Source organism: Trichosurus vulpecula, chromosome 1 (assembly GCF_011100635.1).
Source record: "Trichosurus vulpecula isolate mTriVul1 chromosome 1, mTriVul1.pri, whole genome shotgun sequence".
NCBI lineage: Eukaryota > Metazoa > Chordata > Mammalia > Diprotodontia > Phalangeridae > Trichosurus > Trichosurus vulpecula.
Window position 1 is genome coordinate 91398059 of NC_050573.1, and position 22453 is coordinate 91420511.

A 22453-nucleotide genomic window follows, 5' to 3' on the forward strand; every position below is an offset into this window, starting at 1 on the left:
TTTTATGTATTTAAAACTTGAAACTACCCATCAGATTAGGTGAATGCATTTTTAAGTCTCCTTACACAGGAAGTCACTCATCTCATTACCAACATATGGAGATTAATAGTAATATTGCTTGTTTACAACCAAATATAACAGTTTCAGACTATCACATTTTTACCACACCCTTTATAAAAGATCAATTCATATATAACAAAATTCAGACCTCACAAGGGTCTCTCAAATTTTACAGCCTAAAAGAACTCTATAAATATAATTTAGAAATAAGATGACTTCAATTACATTTTCAGATTATCACATATAGAAATTATTGATCCTATGACTTCTGGTATTTATATATTAATACATTAATATATAAATACATATATAACATTAATACATTAATATTTTAAATATATTTTATTTGTTTATTTAGCACTGTACAGTTCCTCCTAGCCAACTGTTGCCTCTGACCCAGGTATTAGGAATATTTGCCTGGACATGAATGAACTTAGAAAAAAAAATTTATTTCATATCATTACTTGCTTTTATAAACCATCCAGATTTGAATTTGGCACCCTGCTTTCTCCAAGCCTCATCTTATGCATTCCAATCCCTGACTCTGATTCTTCAGAGTTTTTACATAAAGGTTTGAATTAACAAAAGGCCTAAGGAATTTGAAGGAGGTGGGCTACTTCCCTTTCAAGCAAAAAGACCTTTGGACTCTTTAAGTCCAACTAGTCTTCTAAAGAAAGATGAGGATGGAGTGGTTCTTAAGAGCACGTGAGTTTGCTGCTCCTCCATTCATCTTCATACACACCAATTGTCTATACTAAACTAAACTACCTTTAGCTTCCCCTTCATCTTGCTGCCTCAGATAACATAGAGGGGAAAATCCCTTTCAGTTGCTTAAAACAATTGACAAAGAGTTGAAGAGGAGCACAGGATTATCAACAGTACAGATCTCATCCCTAGGTGTATTACATTTAGGCCGGGCAGCCCCTTTGAGAACAAAAGAGCCTGCCTTTTAGATGTGCTAATTTTTAGGGGGCTAACTTAATTTCCTATCCCTAGCTACTAGTATAATTTTATATAAAACCTTAGATTACTAAGGTTTTAGTAATCAGCTGTGTTTTGCTATCAGGATACAAGTTTCTTTTAGCTTCAGCTCCTAATTGACACACCCAGTGTTCTAAGGTGGAGTGGCTGGGGCCGGGGGGGGGGGGGGGGGGCGGGCAAGGCACTGACTAAAAGCATGTGGACCCAAAGCAGTTAGACTTAACTGCTGTTCTACCCCAACCCAAATCCCTTATCTCCAGCTTCTATCTCTCTTTCTTTCCCAATCTTTACAGAAACATTTTACTCTCAGTATCTCCGATTTCAATCTTTCTTTCCTAATCTTGACCCCAACTACCTCAAACATTTCAAATAAATTAAAAAAAATTATACTCACCAGACTTCTTCTACAGCTGCTTTTTACCTTAAAACTTAAGAGTTAAATGGCTAGCAATTTAATCACATTCTAAACAGACCACTAAACCTTTTAAAGTGATCATCTGGTTATCATATAGAAGACCCCTTTACTTCTAGTTTTAAAACACTTTGCTTGATGTTAGATACACTGAGTTTAATGAAAATATACAGTTTTTAACCTTTAGGATCTAATCAAACCTTAATTCAAAGCTCCCAGCTTTCTTCTCCTCTCCTGGGCTGGTGGCTTTGGCTCTGATTCCTTATTGGTTCTAAAACCTGATTCGAATTCAGTCATAACTTCTAAGAGCTCTCTTCCTTTATGTTTTCTTGTCCTCCTTCAACCCTGCAAACTCAACAGAGCCAATCTTCACAAGGACTCCCTGTTTATTGTTGGGGATTTCTTGAGAACTTGCTTCAGGGTGTAGAACAGAATTTCCCTTATCTCTTAGACTGGGAAGGAGGCTCCTCTGCCTGCCTTCCTCTTTGAAGATTAAGGTCTGGCCAGACTGTGCTGGTCTCTTGGTCCAGAAATCGGGGTGCCGAGGCTTAGAATCTGAGAAGTCTTATTCAAGACCTACCATCAGGGTCCCCCCAAAACTCAAGCATCCCGGTCTCCCCAATATCTAGCCAGACCGGGTCAATCCACCAGTGCTTTTCTTCAAAGCACTAGGAGAAATCCTTTCTCCAGACCTAGGTGAAATATTTTAAGAGCTCTTTTCCCCGTTCCAAGCAAATCTTATTTCTCAACTTGGAGCAAATCCAGACATGACAAAGCAGGACCCCCCACCTTGCTCAGGTACCTGACTCGTGCTGCCTATGGCCATTTTCCTTCCCTTTTCCCGCTTTACTCACGTTCCTGGGTTCCCAAGGATTCCAGAAAAATACCCCTGGGAAATTAGCAGTCTGAAGAAGGAAAGTTTCACCTCCAGATACTATTGCCCACTACAAAAGAGTGGGGGTGCCACCCATTCTCTGCGTGAAATACCTTTTTTTCTGATGCTGTATTGATCCCGGACAAGCCCCCGACTGTTAGAAACATATATATGTTGTCTAGCAATAAACAGAACTTGTTGGGAAGCCAGGGACATTTTAATTATAATTTACATTTATTCCCTCTGAATAAATGGGTACCTCCCCTGAACAGAGTACAGGAGAAAGTACAAAGGACTCAGGTGGATGCCAGTCCTTTAATAGGCCCTCAGTTCAAATCTCCCACCAGGCTTTTCATTGGCCATATATAACCCCCTGACTGCCTACATCATGCCCTCTTCAAATGGCTCATTTAATCGTGTGTACAAGTCTCTCGCATTTCACCTGACTGACCTGAGGCCTGGCTTCTGCTAAAGCTGGGGTGGGGGAGGGGGAAGTTACACCTTCAATTCTGTGGAAACAAAACTCTCCCCCCGCCCCCATACCCTTCTTACATTCCTCAAGGACATATTCTGGTCTGGAATACTTCTGAGATCTCTAGTGAAGCAACCCATGCTGGGCTATATTGTCCTTAAGGAGGGTCAGTTCCAGGATCCCTATGTGGGATTAGTATTGATCTAGAAGCACATTTTGGAGATCACATTATGAACCCTGCCTATGATCTTCAAAACCCTTACTTCCTTCAAGGAATTCACATTGTAATGGAAGAGACAACACATAAATAATTAGATGTGAGTGTGGGTGGGTGTATTTATGGTGTGTTGTGTGTTTGGTGGGAGGAGGGAGGGAAAATGTTGAATAAGAATGGGAATAATTTCAGAAGGGAAGGCCCTAGCAGCTGGAAAGATCTGGAAAGTCCATCTGCCAAAGGTCAGATTGGAACTGAATATTTTAAAAGAAGCCAAGGAAACTAAAAGGTGGAATTGAGCTTTACAGGCTTGAACACAAAGGTGCTGAGATGAGAGAGATTGCTTTATTTGAAAAACAGCAAGTTGGTCAGTGTAGATGCATCAGGCAGGGAGGGGAGTACACTGGAAAGGTAAGAAGGACCTATGTTGTTATGAAGAACTTTAAATGGCAGGGGAATTTATATTTCATTGTAGTAGTAACAGGGAGTAACTGTAGTTTAATGAGCAGGAGAGGCATCAGGGGCAGGGGGAACATGGTCATGCCTTGGATGAATTAACCTTGGCAGTTTAGTGGTGGGTATATTGCTAAAGGGAAAGACTTGAGAGACTACTTAAAAGGCTGTTGCAGCAGACCTGGTGGGAAGGGATGAGGTACTGGGTGACAGGAGGAGGACGACAGTGCTCTTGACAAGTAATAAGGAGGTTTGGAAGAAGGAGAACTGAGGGAGAGAGGGGAAGAAACTGAGCTCAGTTTCAGATATATTAAATTTGAGACCAGCTACAGGATATTAGGATATTGTTCGAGATGTTAAAAAAGCAGTTGGTGGTGTGGGACTATACTTCATTAGAGAGACTACACAGTTGGACATATAGAACTGGGAATTATCTGCATAGAGATGGTAATTGAACACATGACAGCTGGCAAGATCACCAAGTGAGATCATATAGAGTGAAAAGAGAAGGGGGCCTAGGACAGAACCTTGGGGGAAGCTACAAATACATGGATGAAGCTAAAGGAGACTGAGGAATAATTGGGGGGGGGGGAGCGGAGAGAAATGAGGAAAGCACAGTGTTACAATAATCTAAATAGGAGTATCCAAGGGGAAGTGGTGAGCACCATGCTAACTGTTGGGAAGAACTCAAGAAGAATAAGGATTGAGAAAAGCCCTGTAGATTTGGTAATTAAGAGATTACTGGTAATATTGGAGAGGGCAGATAAGTTGAATGATAAGATTGGAAGCCAGAATCCAGAGAGGTGTTAAAAGAATGAGAAAGGTGCATAAGATGCTTTTCTCCAGAAGTTTGGCCAGGACAATAGTTAGTGGGTGTTAATGAAGGGTTGTTGTTGTTTGTTTTATGTTTTCAGGGAGACAAAGGAATGATTGATTGTAGGCAGCAGGGAAAGATAGAGAGTGAAGAAGAGTGGGGATAATAGTGGCAAATCTCCTGAATTGGAGAAATACTTCCATTGGGTGAAGTGGGCAAGGTTTTATGTTCAGTTCCTTCTCACAGTCCAACTAGTGCTACTTAGTTTCCTCCTTTCTTACTTCCCTCCCTCCTCTACCCTCCTCCAAAGGCTAAGTAAGAATCCTCTTTTAGCTTTCATTTCTTTTCCTTCCTCCCTCCTTCCCTCCCTCCCTCCTAGATTGGACCACAGTAGGTCCCTGCCCAAGCTCCATTTAATGGCTGTATTTTGGGCCCTCCTGCCTTAAGAGGGACTGTCAATGATAACTGTTTCTCTTAGGAACAGCCTTCCCTTCCCACTTTGATTTTTTTTCTAATTAAAGGGGCCATCCCTAGACTCACTTTTTTTTAGGGGGGCAGGGCAGTTGGGGTTAAGTGACTTGCCCAAGGTTACACAGCTAGTAAATGTGTCAAGTGTTTGAACTCAGGTCCTCCTGGCTCCTCTCTGTGCCACCCAGCTGCCCCATCCTAGACTCACTTCTTAAAGAGGCATATTCACTGAATGGGTGTTACCTCACTCTAAGTGAGTACATGAAAAGACTTTAGCCTAAAGGCTCTCCCAGTTCTTCTTGCATCATCTGCAGTCACCCTGATGATTATCTGGTCACTGGATCCAAATGACTCTGGAGAGAAAGTGAGGCTGGTGACCTTGCACAGCCCTCCCTCACTCAAAGCAAAGTCAACTGCAAGTCGCATCATCATTTCCCTGAGGCCATGGTCCTCTTCGAAAATGAAGGACAAACACAAACTGCATTTCCATAGAAAATTCAAGAATGCTAGAGCCACAAGAAACTAGGATTCTTTTAGATCAATACCCTCTTTAAAAAAAAATAGATGAGGGAACTCAGACCCAGATAAAGGAAATAAAGTTGAGTGACCTGGGCAAAGTTATTTCTTTTACCTGGGTCAGAGTGCAAATAAGAGTGCCTACAGTCAGCTAACAACCATTCATTTAGCATATACAATGTGCTAGGCACTAAGCTAAGCAGAGAGGATACAAATATGAAAAAGATAGTTCCTGACCTCAAGGAGCTTATAATCTAATGGGGGAAAACAACACACAGAAAGAAGCTGAAGTAGGGGCAGGGGAAGAAGGTACCCAGGGCATGATGAAGACCAGAAGCCCAAAAGAATGCAGCCAATGGGAAATGAAGAGAGGACTGGCTCCAGCCCTTTCTTAAAACCAATACTTTAAATGGAGGCTTTGGAGGTAATGATTTCACCCTCCAATCAGAGAGGGTCCCCAGGGGATTGATAAGGTGTAATTGATGAGATTAACCAGTGATGATGTTCCTGGGGGCATGGCTGGAGAAGACTGAAAGAGGACAGAATTAGTTGAGGAGTTATCATTAAGAAATGATGGAGAATAGTTTCTGAGAAACCTAGTAAGGCCTGAATTAATTGATGCAGAGTGAAGTTTTTAGAACCAGGTGAACAATTTGTATTATAACATAATTATCTCAAAAAGAACAATTCTGAAAAACTTAAGGTCAATGCAGATCAATCACTGATGATGAATGCTCATAACAGAGAGGTGAGGGTCTAAAGTGCAGAGTGAAACACATTCTTTTGGACACTTGGGGAATTTGTTTTGATTTTGCTTACTTAGGGATCAGGGAAATGAAAATGGTCAATAGTCTTTAATCAGTCACCAAACTTTTTCATAGAAACCACCTAATTCAATCATATCTGAACAGGAATCCCTTCTTCAACATCTCCAACAGTTCCTTGCCCAGAAGAAATTCCTTACCCTATTGGAACCCACTGGGATGGGGCAGATTATTCTACTTTTGGACATCAACTTTTTAGGATGTTTTTCTTGGGATCACGGCTATTCCTGTCATTGCAACAGCTGCCTGGTTCTGCCTTCTAGTTTCAAACAGAACAAGTCCAATCATTCTTCTACATGACAGTTCTTCAAATACTTGATTAGTTTTATGATATTTTCTTCTCCTGTCCCCAGTTTTTCTCCAGGCAGGATAAGTTAAATTTGATCTCCATAATATCTCTTGAACTTATCTTGACCATTCCCACTGGCAGCACCCTAACTCAAGTGCTCATTATCTCTCATCTAGACAATAGAAGTGACCTAATAACTAAGCTCCTTGCTTCCATCTAGTCTGTGCCCTTCAATCTATCCTTTACATCACAGCCTAGATCAAAACCTTGCGATCCAAATAAACAAGGACTTAGTTAAAAGGCAGCTTTGTGCAAGGCATCAAGCTGGGTGCCTAGAGATGCAGCCCGTCAGGAGCTTGGGTTCCACCTGGCTGTGTGTTTGTGTGTGTATGTGTATACACACATGTTTCACTGTGTCCAACTCTTAATGATACCTTTTGGAGTTGGCAAAGATACCAGAGTGGTTTGCCATTTCCTTCTCCAGTTCATTTTACAGTTGAGGAACTGAGGCAGACAGGGTTATGTGACTTGCCCAGGGTCAGTCAGCTAGTAAGTGTCTGAGGCCAGATTTGAACTCATGCAGATGAGTCCTCCTGGCTCTAGGCCCAGCATGCTGTCCACTGTGCCACCTGGCTTCCTATTACCTAAAGGAATAAAGAGTACAGACTCCTTAACCCAGCAATCAAAGACTACAAATTTTATTTTTCCAGCCTTATCATATGGCTCCCTCTTCTAGTAAACACTTCCCACTTTCTCTTGCTCACATTATTTCCTGAAGCTGTAATGACTCTCTTTATCACCCCAACTTACCAGTGATGTCCTCTTACCCATCCTTCAAGGGTCAGCTTAAATGGAGCCTGCATTCATGAAATATTTCCTCACCCTTCAGTCATCATTGATTTTTTTTTCCTCACCTGTTCTTAGACAAGTTTGTGTTCTTCTAAGGCCCATATCGTGGTCTAATTATTATTTATTTATGAACATAGATTGTTTCCCTGTTGCCCAGCATAATACATGTAGCCTATAGTAAGTAGATGTTCAATACCGCAAAATCAGGTGGAGGCTTTAATCTTATATTGGGAGTTTTTATTCAACTGTTGAATTTGCTTAAAAAGATTCTGAGGTCCTTTTCAAATTTGAAATTTTATGATTCCCTAGGAAGTTGGCCGCCAGGTGGTGATTTTTTTTTTAAATTGTAACAGCTCCTGAAGGCCATCTAATAAGACACAGAGTGGTAGGAAGGTGAAATTACTTACTCATAGGTTTTTGGTGATACCAATGTGAATATAGCAAAATTTGTACCTTTGGAGAGCTCATGATATCTTTTGTTTATTCTGCCACAGTAATTTCCTAATATTAACAAGTCCTTCCTTACCTCCTCCCTGTAACTTTGGATTTGCTTTTCAATCTACACAACAAAGTAAAGTAAAGCTCTGCTCATCGGAGAGAAATATGTTTCATCATCTGTCTTTGGGGCTTAAGATTGTTTATTGTGTCCAGTTTGTATTTTTCTCCACTCCTCTGCTTTTACTCAACTAGAGTACAAATGCTAAAGATAATTTTTAAGAAGTCTTTAATCCCATTGGGTTCATAGCATTGTATTTTTTTAGGAATTATTAATGTATTAATACATTTATCTATAATGAAAGATGAACTACTACCCCATGTTGTTTTTTTTAATTTATTTTTAGTATTCAACCACACCATTGTAATTTTGGCTAGAACCTGATTTCCTGGGCATACTCCTTAAGTCTGTGAGGTGATCCTATGATCATGGGACAGCCAATGCTTGAGCTCTTGCTTATAGTTCTCTCTCCTCTAGATGTTTGCCATACCCAGGGCCCCCTGCAACCAGGAGATGTTATATTTTGTGCCTTTTTAACAAATCTCAACTTCAACTTTCCCCTTAATTTGTGTAGCTAACATTTTTCTCATCTTCTTAAGTATACATTGTTTATTTTTCTACTTACTATTATTTAATAAAATTTTATTAGTGTGACTTTAAAAAAATTATTGATGCTTTTAAAAAAAACATTCATTTCCTAATAACATAGTGGAACCCTTCTCTTGTAACGAAGACAAGAAGTCTGTTTCAGTGGTTGCCTGTATTGCTTTTTCCCCTTATTATATGTGTTTCTCTGAATTACTTCATTTCTCATAACATAAAAATATTCCATTAGTCAAATCAACACATTTACCAAATGCTTACCAGGCATCGTGCAAAGCATTGGGAATGTAAATACAAGTAATAAGACAGTCCTTGTCTTCTAGGAGCTTAGATTCTAATGGAGAAAGGCAACACATAAAGAAGGTTATTTCCAGGCTTTTTTCTTGCTTTATTTGTTTTGTTTATTTTGCTACTGCAAAAAATGAGCTGCTATGAATATTTCAGAATTTATAACACATTACATTCCATCAAGGTGGACTGAAGTTTTCTGGACTATCTTCCTTGGGGTTGCCAGATCAAAGGGTACAGACAGTTTATGTTTTAGCGATGTGTTGACTTTTACATTAGTAATTTTACACATATATCCTATTGAATCCTATCATTTGACAAAAGCAAAACTATAGTAATTGTATCTGTTGTTGTTGTTCAGTAATTTCAGTTGTGTCCAATTCTTTGTGACCCCATATAGGATTTTCTTGGCAAAGATAGTGGAGTGGCTTGCCATTTCCTTCTCCAGCTCATTTTATAGATGAGGAAACTGAGACAAAAAAAGGTTAAGTGACTTGCCTAGGGTCACACAGCCAGTGTAATGAGGCTGGATTCAAATTAGAAAAGATGAGTTTCCCTGACTCCAGGCCTGGCTCTCTATCCACTGTATGATCTAGCTGCACTATCTGATAGTATAAGCAATTTGCTTTTCTAGTGGTTTCCCAACTCTCCTATGAGGGAGCATAGATAATGTTCCATTCTTTTTTCTCCAGGACCTGGCTTCATTGATTTTTCAGTTACTCAGATTATATATATATATATGTATATATATATATTGTGCATGTTTTCTTGATTCTACAGATTTCACTTTGAGTTTGTTTATATAAATCTTCCATACTTTTCTGAATTCCTCATTTCTTGCCGCACAATAACATTACATTTCATTTGCCCACCAAGGCTTTGTCAACCATTCCTCAACTGATGAGCATTTCCTTGGTTTCCAGCACAAAGAGTACTGCTATGAATATTGTTTTTATGAAAATTTTTTTTTATGGAGGAAGAAATAGCTTTTCTTGAATAAGTTCAAATTACTAGCTTATTTAGACCCTGTTTGTAAAGACTCAAGCTCTTAATGTTGTTTCAGATAGGTAGGGGAAATATTTTGGGGCAGGGGTGGTAGTTTAGAACCCCATTGATTTGCAGGCCCATATTGTGGTAGGTTATGGAAAAAACTTTGAGTACTGTTTATTCTATTCCCATTACTCTGTCTCTTGTCCTTAGTGAGATTTTGTCCCTTTGTTTCTTCCTGTCTCCTCTTATCTGGATGGAGGAGCTTGTAAATAACTTCTAGCTCTACTAATTTAGTTATTTTCTTTTTTTTTTTTACCATTTCACTTTTTTTCCTATTTATTTGTTTATTTATTTTTGAAAGGATATTTGATATTCTTTCATTTTCAGCATTGATTTCCACAAGATTTTGAGTTACAAATTTTCTCCCCATTTCTACCCTCCCCTCCCACTCCAAGATGGCATATATTCCGATTGCCCCATTCTCCAGTCAGCCCTCTCTTCTATCACCTCACTTCCCCTGCCCCCCATCCCTTTTCTCCTTCCTTTCTTGTAGGGCAAGACAGATTTCTATGCTCCATTGCCTGTATATCTTATTTCCCAGTTGCATGCAAAAACAACTTTGTTTTTTGAGCATCTGCTTTAAAAACTTTTGAGTTCCAAATTCTCTCCCCTCTTCCCTCCCCACCCACTCTCCCTAATAAGGCAAGCAATTCAACATAGGCCACACATGTATCATTATGCAAAACATTCCCATAAAAAGTCATGTTATGAAAGACTAACTATATTTCCCTCCCACCTATCCTGTCCCCCTTTATTCAGTTCTCTCCCTTGACCCTATCCCTTTTCAAAAGTGTTTGCTTTTGATTATCTCCTCCCCCTCTCTGCCCTCCCTTCTATCATCCCCCCTTTTTTATCCCCTTCCCCCTACTTTCATGTGGGGTAAGATACCCAATTGAGTGAGTATGTTATTCCCTCCTCAAGTCAAATCCGATGAGAGCAAGATTCACTCATTCCCCCTCACCTGCCTTCTCTTCTCTTCCAATGAACTGCTTTTTCTTGCCACTTTTATGTGAGATAATTTACCCCATTCTAAATCTCCCTTTCTCAATATGTTCCTCTCTCATCCCTTAATTTTATTTTATTCTTTTAGGTATCCCTTCATATTCAACTCATCCTGTGCTCTCTGTCTATGTATATGTATATTCCCTTCAGCTACCCTAATACTGAGAAAAGTCTCATGAATTACACACATCATCTTTCCATGTAGGAATGTAAGCAAAACAGTTCAACTTTAATAAGTCCCTTGTGAATTCTTTTCTTGTTTACCTTTTCATGCTTCTCTTGATTCTTGTGTTTGAAAGTCAATTTTTCTATTCAGCTCTGGTCTTTTCACTGAGAAAGCTTGGAAGTCCTCTATTTTATTGAAAGTCCATATTTTGCTTTGGAGCATGATACTCAGTTTTGCTGGATAGGTGATTCTTGGTTTTAATCCTAACTCCTTTGACTTCCAAGCCTTTGGATCCCTTAATGTGGAAGCTGCTAGATCTTGTGTTATCATGATTATGTTTCCACAATACTCAAATTGTTTCTTTCTGATTGCTTGCAGTATTTTCTCCTTGATCTGGGAGCTCTGGAATTTGGTGACAATATTCCTAGGAGTTTTCTCTTTGGGATCTTTTTCAAGAGGTGATTGGTGGATTCTGTCAATTTGTATTTTAGCCTCTGGTTCTAGAATATCAGGGCAATTTGCCTTGATAATTTCTTGAAAGATGATGTCTAGGCTCTTTTTTTGATCATGGCTTTCAGGTAGTCCAATAATTTTTAAATTATCTCTCCTGGATCTATTTTCCAGGTCAGTCATTTTTCCAATGAGATATTTCACATTGTCTTCCATTTTTTCATTCCTTTGGTTCTGTTTTATAATATTTTGATTTCTCATAAAGTCACTAGCTTTCACTTGCTCCAATCTAATTTTTAACGTGGTATTTTCTTCAGTGATCTTTTGGACCTCCTTTTCCATTAGGCTAATTCTGCCTTTCAAGGCATTTTTCTCCTCATTGGTTTTTTGGAGCTCTTTTGCCATTTGGGTTAGTCTGTTCTTTAAGGTGTTATTTTCTTTTGGATCTCCTTTAGCAAGTCATTGACTTGTTTTCCATGATTTTCTTGCATCACTCTCATTTCTCTTCCCAATTTTTCCTCTACTTCTCTAACTTGCTTTTCCAAATCCTTTTTGAGCTCTTCCATGGCCTGAGACCAGTTCATGTTTTTCTTGGAGGCTTTTGATGTAGGCTCTTTAACTTTGTTGACTTCTGGCTGTATGTTTTGATCTGCTTTGTCACCAAAGAAAGATTCCAAAGTCTGAATCTGAATCTGAATCTGAGTCCTTTTTCGCTGCCTGTTCATGTTCCCAGCCAACTACTTGACCCTTGAGCTTTTTGTCAGGGTATGACTGCTTGTAGAGTAGAGAGTACTTTGTCCCAAGCTTGAGGGGCTGTGCTGCTGTTTTCAGAGCTACTTCTACACAGCAATCTCTGCCACACCAGCACCCCTTCTCTCCCAAGAACTGCCAACCTGAACTGGGACTCAGATCCAAGCAGGCTGTGAACTCCAGCTCTAACCCAAGGCTTAATTCCTCCCACAAGGTGGGCCTGGGGCCAAAAGCAACTGGAGCTGGAGCTCTGGAAGCAGTCCTAGAGCTGCACCACTTTGGCATCCACAGGGCTGGGGCTGACTGCACATTCCTTTCACTCAATTCTAGCAGTTTTTCCCACTGACCTTCTCTGTTGTCTTTGGTGTTTGTGGGTTGAGAAGTCTGGTAACTGCCACAGTTTAATGATTCAGGGCCCTGCTGCCTGTTCTACCTGGCTTCTGGTCTGGTTGGTCCTGGCGTGGCTCCCAGCTCCATGCCATAGACCCTTCCCAGCAACCATCCAGGCTTTCCTGGGCTGGAGCCTTGCTTCCCTCTGTTATTTCATGGGTTCTTCAGCTCTAGAATTTGTTCAGAGCCTTTTTTTACAGGTGTTTGGATGGACCTGGGGGAGAGCTTAACCAAGTCCCTGCTTTCCAGCCACCATCTTGTCTCCATCCCTCCAATTTAGTTATATTCATTGGACTGAATGCTCAAAACTAATAAGTTAGGAGAGCATGGCCAAGGAAGACATACAAGCCTGTCTTTTTCCTTTTCTTTAGAAGTGTTGGTAACTTCAACCTTTGTCAAATGGGTTTGATGCCGATCAATTGCTGGTCATTTTTCAGAAGGCTCATAATTGTAATGATAAATCTCTCCTTTTCTTCTGTCAAAATTCATGTATTTATTATACAGCATTTCTTGAAATGGAAATTTATTGCTACGTATTTTGAATTCTCTCAGTCCACTGTGCACATGCTAATACTTTTTTCTTTTCTTATTTTGTATTCAAGTTTTAGTATTTAAGTTGATGTTTCTTTCTCTTTACTTACAGTGTACTTAACTTTTAGTATTTAAATTTGAAATAAATGAATAAAAAGTCCTGAAAAGCCTCTTCACTTGACTGACTTGTGAATTTCTTAGGCTTTACCTTTCCCTCTTTTACTCTGCCATTTATGAACATAAAGTAATAACTGCTTCCCCTGCCCCCCCACATCAAATATACAAGTATTCGTATCTTCAAATCAGAGTATTGCAAATAGTTTCCTTTTGAGTTGTCAGGTTGTTTTTCAGTTATATATTGTATTTGATGTTGTTTCATTTCAGTTGTGTCCAATTCTTCATTACCCCATTTGAGATTTTCTTGGCCAAGACACTATAGTCCTTTGTCATTTCCTTCTCCAGGTCATTTGACAGATGAGGAAACTGAGGCACACAGGGTTAAGTGACTTACCCAGGGTCACCCAGCTAGTGTCTGAGGCTACATTTGAGCTCAGGAAGATGAGCCTTCCTGACTTCAGGCTTGTCACTCTATCCATGGAGCTACCTACCTGTCTTTAAGAATTAACAGAGTGTGAACTTGTTATAGTGGTCCTGCCATTGTTTAAAAGCATTTTTGCAAATCCTCTAAAAATATTTCCTTCCGAGTCAGTTTGAACCACATTTGAAAATCAGGCTCATTACTTTATGGTCATATCTCCATTTTAAAAAATCTTGAATGCTTTTATCTAGATTATTTATCACATTTTTCTTTGAGTGATGGTCAGGTTTAAAAAGTCATGCTTAACATCAAAAGATGACGATTTGTCCCTAAGGGAGAGAGATGTGAGATCGGACAGCAAGCTCCCTTCTTTCCTTTAGGATTGTTCCACCCTGGCTCAAGTCCTCTGTAATTTTCATTAACTAACTCTTCCTGAGGCTATTGTTGCCCACGTGATTCTCTCCCCCTCAATATGGGAGGGAAGAATCTCTATCCTTGGTTTCCTAATACAAATCTATGATCATGTCAAGTGCTAAAGCACTCTGCGAAGTTCTTACAATTCTTGTTGAATCAGTTATATTTATTTTAATGTCTTTCCTATTATCCTTGTTTCTCTCCCACAGGGCATCACATATAGAATATACATACTCTCTTTTTATTTTTCAATTAAACAGACATTTGTTGAGATTCTGAAGTCAGGACTCGGGATTGTAGAGAAAGGAGAGAGTCTATAGTATCTAGTAGTCTATAGTGACACTTGAGTTTTCAAGCATGGATGATTGGGGGAAGTACTATCATTGACAGAAAAAGAAAGCTAGAATGAGAAGTAGCTTAGTGCTAGACATGTTGAATTCGAGATGTCAGTGGGACCACCTAGATGTAGATGAAAATGAGACTTGGGAATCAGGTCCTGGGTTCAGATCCTGCTTTTGATGCTTATTACCTGGATGACCTTAAGTCACTTAAATTCCCCAAGCCCTCAGTTTACCTACGTATAAAACAAAAAGGTTGGGTTAGATGATACCTGAGGTCTCCTCCAGTTCTTGTTCTATGATCCTTTTATGTGATTAATCCCTACCTCAGAAATTTTTAGTGGCTGCTTCTTTTCTACTGAGTCAAATCTTAGCTACTTAGGCTGACATTCAAGGCCATCCACAATCTAACTTCAGCCTAGTGTCACTACCCCTTTTTCATCATATCAGTCAAATTGGAATGCCATGTGTTTCCCAAAAGCATTCCATGTTTTTTTCCCTCTTTCCTTTTTGTTCCAATCCTTTATCCTCTTCCTTCTTCCCAACTCCATTCACCTCCCTTTGTCTACCTTCAGAAATCCTCTCAAGGCCCCAAGTCCCTATCCTCTGTAAATCTTAAAAGTGAAACTGACCTTTCTCTCAAGTTCTCAGAGGCAGAGAGATGAGAGACGGAGAGAGAGAAATGTAGCAGGCAATGTTTGAGATCGCATACTTTAGTAGCAAGCACATATTCCTAGAGCCTGTATGGGTATAAGTGCTAGCTTTCATACTTTTTAAGCTGTATAATTGTAACTACTTGATTTATAAAATATAATGACTTAATTTTACTTGTCATTACTACTTGATTTTAGGTCTGTTTCATTATCTGTAATACAGGGATGATAATTGAACAACTTAGGACAAACTTGAATAATTGCCACTTAGAAGAAGGAAGAACTTCATTCTTTTCCCATTGGGCAGAACTAAGAGCTGTGTATAGAAGGTGTAAAGATGCAAATTTAGGTTTTAGCAGCAAACTCCCTAATGCTGAGGACTAAACCATAGGTAGAATGGGCTGCCTCTAGAGGCAGTGGTTTCCTCCTTCTAGAATATCTATGGTTGGGTCCAATATGTTGTATAGAGAGATTTTTTGTTCAGGTATTAGTAGTACTAGAAAGTTTCTGGGGTTTCTTCCAACTCGAGTTGATTCTGTGAAATATTTTGTTAAGAATGTCAGGTGTTACTAACTGTGAATTATCTCACATAACCATGTAAATTAAATTTGGCTATGAAGGCTGACTAGAATTTGTTTGGTGAGAGAAGAGATAGGAAGGTATCTCCGATAGGGAGAGAGTAGCATGTACAAAGATATAGAAGTTAGGGATTAGGAGACTGACCTAAAATGGAGATAGTCTCTGGGGAGTGATGGAAGGTGAGATTAGAGAGGCAAAGGAAAGTCATATTATACTATGATAAAAGATAGGCTAAGATGTGTACTTTCTGTAGTTTTTCTGTTGTAAGGGAATGACATGTTGTGAATGGTTTCTTTTAATGGTTCTTGTGATTCTTTTCTTACATCCATCTCTCTCATTACGTATGCCTATTTTTTCCTCTTGTCCTTTTTAGACATTTAATTTTTATCTTTGAAATATTTCATGTTGACTTTTATCTAATATTCTTATTTATAGATTTGTAGCTGGGAGTGATCTGAGAAATCATCCATGTCAGTAGTTCCTTTTCTTTTTTTGTGTCATGGACCACTTTGGGAATCTTAAACGTTGAGACTTTTATCAGAATATTGCATTAAGTAAAATACATACCATGGAAACCAATAATTTTGAAATGAAGATGCAATTTTTTCTCATCTAAGCTCACAGAACCCTTAAAATTTCTCCAGACCTTTGGACTCTAGGTTAAGAACCTTTGGTGTAGACCAGCTTGAGGTCTAGACAGTTGAGGAAACCGCAGTCCAAAGACATGAAGTGACTTAGCTAAGGGTACAACTTGTTGACACATCTTCTCACTCCATATCTAGTGTGTTGCTAGTCACACTATACCATGCCTGCCTTCGTTTTTGTGTACCAAGCCTTTCTGTTATCCTGTGAAATATCAGCTAGATCTTTTTACATGATGCTTTACTGCTATTTGCATCTTGGGTAAGTTCTATTCATCCCTATGTTGTCGTTCAGTTTAATATTTTGTTTTTCAGTCTTCCTGCTTGTTTTGAGCTTTACTCTGGGGACTTTCCCTATGAGTTATAAAAATAGAACTCTTCATTGGCTCCAAGGACCAATTTGAGTTTTAGTATTCCCACAGTAGCACATAGAAAATTCCCGTCCTCCAGGTTTGATGTCTATGGTGATTTCATGTTCCTAATATCTTTTAATGACATGTACAGGGCCTATCTTTACACTAAACTGAAAGAACATAGTAAAAAATTAAAATACTGGGTGAAACCTAAATGTATTGGAAATACGAAGATGAATTCCCTTTGGGGCTAGAGATTATTAACAGGTAAGCTTCTGCCCAACCCCACTTGGTGAATGTTATGGGATATTTGTGTCAAGTTGTTTGCTCAGTTTAATGTTTTCTGCCACATTAAATGTGTGCCTTTCTGTCAGATGTATGCCATGTAGTTCCTTTTTGTTCAGCTTAGGGATAAGCATAAGATCTTTAGAATATAAAGCATTATTCTAAAGCAGAGATTCTTAAACTTTTTGTGTGTTCTGTAGCCCTTTGACATTTTGGTGAAACTATAGATCCCTTCTCAGAATGTTGGTAAATCCATAAAATACATAGGATTATGTAGAAAGCCAATCATACTGAAATATAGTTATCAAAATATCTTTTTAAAAAATGTTCACAGACTCGAGGTTAAGACTTTCTGTTCTAAAGGCCGGTCTGTCTATAAGTCTCCACAGTCCCCTGAAAGACAATAGGAAAACCTATTCAGATTCTTCTTGTTGCTTGTAGCATTTTAAGAGGGCATTATTTAACTTTTCACTTTTTTTTCCTTGTCTCCAATAAATAGTACTAGAGAAGAACTTTAGAGTCATAGGAGTTTTAGACCTGGAAGAAATGTTAGAGATGTGGAAACTGAGTCCCAGAAAACTTAAGTGACATTACTTACATGTTTTTAATGCATAAATTATCAGAACATACACATTTTCAGATGTTTCAGGCCCAGTATAGCTACTGTGCATGTCACCATGGTCATATAACTAGTCACTGGCAGAAGCAGGGGGCTAAGAATCTTACTCTTTCTGTTACATTTTCAGATGGAGTTGGCTGACATATCTACATAGGTTCATGTAAGGTACTAAAAGACTTGGATGATGAATGAATGAATCTTTTAGTGTCAGTATCATCATTCTAAGTACTTAACCAGCCCATTGCAGTGTTCTGGATCAAACATTAGTAAGACTGAATAATTTTTCCATGCTAAAGTTCTAAAAGGAGAGGGACAGCTTTTACCTAGTTTTGCATCTCTCTTTTCGAAACATCATTTTGAAGTGAAATTTTATTTTTCATCATATTAAAGAGTGACTATTGAAGGAACGGGAGCTTCATTAAGACAGTTATAGATTCCGTACAGTCAGTGATTCTTTTACAGAAAGTTTGTTCACAAACTGTAGTTTCCGGATGTCCTGCATTTGTCTGGGTCAGAAATACCGTGAGAACAGCATGCATTATTTTTAGTACATAACTTTTGTTTCCTGTGAATAAGACTAAAGATGCAAATGTATGAAATTGGCCTTTTGAAAAAATGTCTTATTTTTATTTTGAAACATATATTTAGGTAGGTTTTACTTGATAACTTTAGTTATTTCATTTACTTTCTTGTTCTTTGTTCTTTAGGATACAGTGAAATACAATCCATTTGAGTTCCATTAATTTGTACTTCTTAAAAATTGGCCTGGACTTTAGTTTACATGTATACTTTTTATATAGAAAAGCTTCATTATGCAAACTAATAGTATAAGATTATGGGACATATCTTCAACTTCAGTGATAAAACAAAGTTTTTAAAGAGTGTACTTACTATCTTGTATAAAAGTGTGCTGGTAATTTCAAATATATCCTGACTGATGCAAAGTTAACAGGCTCTCCACTTGACAAACACTTCTGTTATGTTTTAGTTACTATAAGTATGTGACACTAATAGTTTGATTCTTTGAAAAATTTCAAAGCACCACCTTTCCATCAATTCAGACTGACCCTTCCATGATTTTGTCTAAGTGAATTTTAGTGAAAATTGTCTTGCTCTAGTGTTGATTCTTTTTTTTTTTAAATCAAAACGAATGGTGAAAAAATTAAAATATTTGGGATTTGGTTAATTTGGTTAATCTGTGACTGTGGCTACTAAAGCAGTAAATTAAAACACATTAGAAAATTAATAGTAACAGTGTTATATTAGAAAGTTATAGATATTTATCCTGGAAAAGAGAATAATTAGGGGGAGAACTTAATCACTTTCTTCTAATATTTAAAGGGTTGTCATATGAAAGATTGCATTTGTATAGCTCTAGAGCAGTAATCTCTAAACTTTTTTGATTATGCATCCTGGTCAGTAAAAAATAATGATTGAGCACTCATCCTTGATATTCATATATTTAATTGTAAATTGTGTGAATGTATTATTAATAATTACATTGTCAAACATTTAAACAGGATGAGAGTAATGTGAAATAATGTTTGATCCTAACTTCATTTTGAAAGAATTCTTTTGCCTTCCTGTGTATTTGATTTGTGCATCTAACATTATTTTACTGAGAAGTGGTCCCTAGATATCACCAGACTACCAGAGGGGTCTAAGACCCACACACAAAAGTGTTAAACACCCTTGTTTTAGAATCAGTGGAGACTCCTGAAATTTATTGAGTAAGAGAGTGATGTGGTCACACCCTTTAAGAAAATTATTTGGGCAATTGTGTGGAAGATGGCTTTTGGTGGGAAAAGAACTGAAACAAGGAGACCAGTTAAGAGGCCATTTTAATAGCCCAGGGGAAAGATGATAGGGACTAAAATGTGGTTGATGGCCATGTTAATGACAAGAAGGGAAGGGGAAGGATGGAAGCGATGTTATGGATTTGTCAGCTAATTAGCTCCATGAGGTGAGGGAAAGAGAAGAGTTGTGAATAACACCAGGGTTGCAAAACCTGTATGAGTGGAAGGATTTCTTAATGGAAATAATGTTTGGGAGAGGGAGGTTAAGGCTTATAATAACCTGTCCATGTCTGTTAATCCTCAGCTATTTAAAATATACCAGCAGGAATCAAAAAGTATAAGGGGGGCAGGGAGGGGATTATTCGCTGCCGTTGAAAGGTGCCTGCTGTAGCCATGAGATGATGGCTGCAGGAAGGTGGTATGAGGAATTTTGGCATGTAGCAGCTTCTGTGAGTTGGAGAACATTCTAATGGCTTTGAGGGGCCAAATCCTGAACAGCCCTTTAGTTCAATCGTGTGAAAGGTCAGAATTCGAGAATGTTTAAAGAAATAGCATAGTCTTGTTGAAGATAAGCCACTGTCCCCTTGACTGTAGTTTATCTTCTTACTGCCTCATTGATTGATCACTCTAACTTAGGGGGTCAAGCCTCAGCCCATACATGGGAGACTACTGCTGTAGAGGACAAAATGAGGCATAAGTTAGAAAAAGGCAAACTTTAGCTTAGTAAAAAGAAATATTAGCTTCCCGCTAATCTGAGCATTATTAGTGGTGGAATGTGTTGCTTTGTATACTGATGAATTCAATGTCACCAGTGTTGTTTGCACAGAGGCTAGATAATGAATGACTTGTCAAAAATGACACAGGGGAGACAGGTAACCACATCTGGAATCAAAGACCTGAGGTTGAATCCCAACTCTGAGACTTCATTTTTTTGTGATATTAGGCAAATCATTTTCCCTTTCCATGGCCCTTGGTTTCCACATAAGTACAGTGAGAGGAAGGGGATGGCCCTAGATGGTCTTGATCATCATGAAAATAATTGACATTTGGGTGATACTTTAACACTTTCTTATGTACATTATATTATTTGATTTATACCTATCCTGTGAGCTGTGCAGCAGCTATTATCATTTCCTATGAAATGAGGCTGGGCCCTAGTTCACATAGTTTAGTAAATGTCTGAGATAGTTTTTGTGCCTTAAGATCTAAATCCTGTGATTCAGTGATTTATCCTTAAGGTAGTCCTAAATCTCAAAAGAGAGAGATTGTTCCTAAATCTAAAAAGATATTTAGGACTGATACAGCTATTGAAGGTCACCTTATCCAACCCTCTCATTTTTATAGTTGAAGAAATAGAGTCCAATAGAAATGACTTAACATAGGGCACAGGAAGTAAATGTCAGAGCCAGAGTCGGATTAGATAATATCCCTTTCAACTCTTGAGAAATTCTTATTCTATGAAAGCATATCAATTTAGTATTTAAAAATGGAAAAGGTTTGCCAAACTCTCAAATATATTTCTATAAAGGTAACATAAGGGTGTAGAAGAAAAGAACTTAACTAGGTAATCAAAAGCTACTTTGAAGGTGTATCTTTTATGAACCATTGGTACATTGAGATTCATGTTTATAGGACAACCCACATTAATCCATATGTAATAGTAACAGGAGTCTGGTGTCATCTGTACCTGCCAGGTAGCCATGTGGTACTTTGGGTGTTTTAAGAGGGGCCAGTAGAGTGGAGGCATACCCAAAGGGTCAAAATATAGTGGATAAGAAAGCCATATTTTTTATGTTTTATACTTCTAATAAGTTACCTTCCTGCCCTTAGTGGTCCTATGAAAAATGCTATATTCTCTATGTTTCTGTCTTTCTGTAAATTATTTTTCCTTTCTCCATAAAATTGTGTAGTTGATCTAGATGAATTCTGTATTGCTAATCTAATTATGGTTTTTAAAAATAATCTGTGTTAAACTTTTCCCTAGGTAATTGTTTTTGTTTTTCTGTTCTTCAGCACTTACGGCTCCTCCAACACCACCCTCACCAATGCAGGCGACGTATACCTTTAAGCCTCCACCTAGACCAGACTTTGGGACTTCTGGGAGAACAATCAAGCTACAGGCTAATTTCTTTGAAATGGACATTCCAAAAATTGACATCTATCATTATGAATTAGATATCAAGCCGGAGAAATGCCCTAGAAGAGTTAACAGGTATTACCATTATTAGTTTTAAGCAAGTACTTTAGAAATGGGGTGTATTTTTAACCAAAGCATTTCATGTAATGGCAGCAATTTCTCAGAAGACCCTTCTGCTCCTTTGCCAGAAAGTTTAAGAGTCATTCTGACAACTCTAAAATGTTTCCTGACTTGTGGAGGTCCCTTTTCAATTAAACGTCCTCAGTTGTGATGATTTTTTTTTCAGTGGTTTTATTTTAGAGGTTTCATCCTGATGTGATGAGCAAGACTTACCTAGCTGAATTATTTTCATGCAATGACACCTAAAATCAGGGGCTAAACAGTCAGTCGTTATTTACCATACCTGGAAAGGGGGAAAAGAGTCTCTGCCCTCATTCAAATGGGGAGACAAAAATGAGATATATACATTGCAGATGGAAGGTAATCTTAGAAAAACGCAGTAGTATTGGGAGGGAATTGGGGGGGGGGTCACCTGTAGAAGTGGAATTTGAGCTGGGTATAGAAGAAAACCAAAGAAAATAAGAGATGGAAGTGAGTAGATGAGGCATTGCAGTAGAGATAATCCAAAGACATAGGGTATTCTGTTCCAAAGAGCCATAAGTGAACCAATGTAGCTGGTTTGAAGAATTTGTAGAGGAGAATAAAGTATAAGAAAATTCAAAAGATAGGAGGGAGCCAAATTATGAAGGGCTTTATAAGCCAAACAGAGGATTTTGTATTTGATCCTAGAGATAAGGGCAAACCACTGGAGCTTATTGATTAGGAGGGGGTAATATGCTTTAGGAAAATCACTTTGGCAGTTGAGGGGAGGATGGACTGGATTGGGGAAAGGACTTGAGGAGGTTATTGAAATAGTCTAGATAAGAAATAATGAGAGTCCTGCATTACTTTGATGTCTGTGTGACTGGAGAGAAGGGGTCAAGAGGTATTAGAAATGACAAGATTGGGAAATAAATTCAATCAGTCAAAGATGACTCTAAGGATATAAGTCTAGATGATTGGGAAGATGGCAGTCCCTTTGACAATAATAGAGAAGTTGGAAGAGGTAAGTGTTTGCGGGGGAGGAAATGAGTTCTGATTTGGACATG

General features: G+C 38.4%; 1 protein-coding gene across 1 annotated transcript in view; it reads left to right on the top strand.

Moving 5' to 3' along the window:
* AGO2 (argonaute RISC catalytic component 2) overlaps window positions 1-22453 on the top strand; it is a 175557-nt gene that overhangs the window by 62864 nt on the left and 90240 nt on the right. Inside the window, exon 2 of the mRNA XM_036763392.1 lies at window positions 21182-21380. Coding sequence (XP_036619287.1) covers window positions 21182-21380 — 199 coding nt within the window. The remainder of the gene's footprint in view (window positions 1-21181; window positions 21381-22453) is intronic.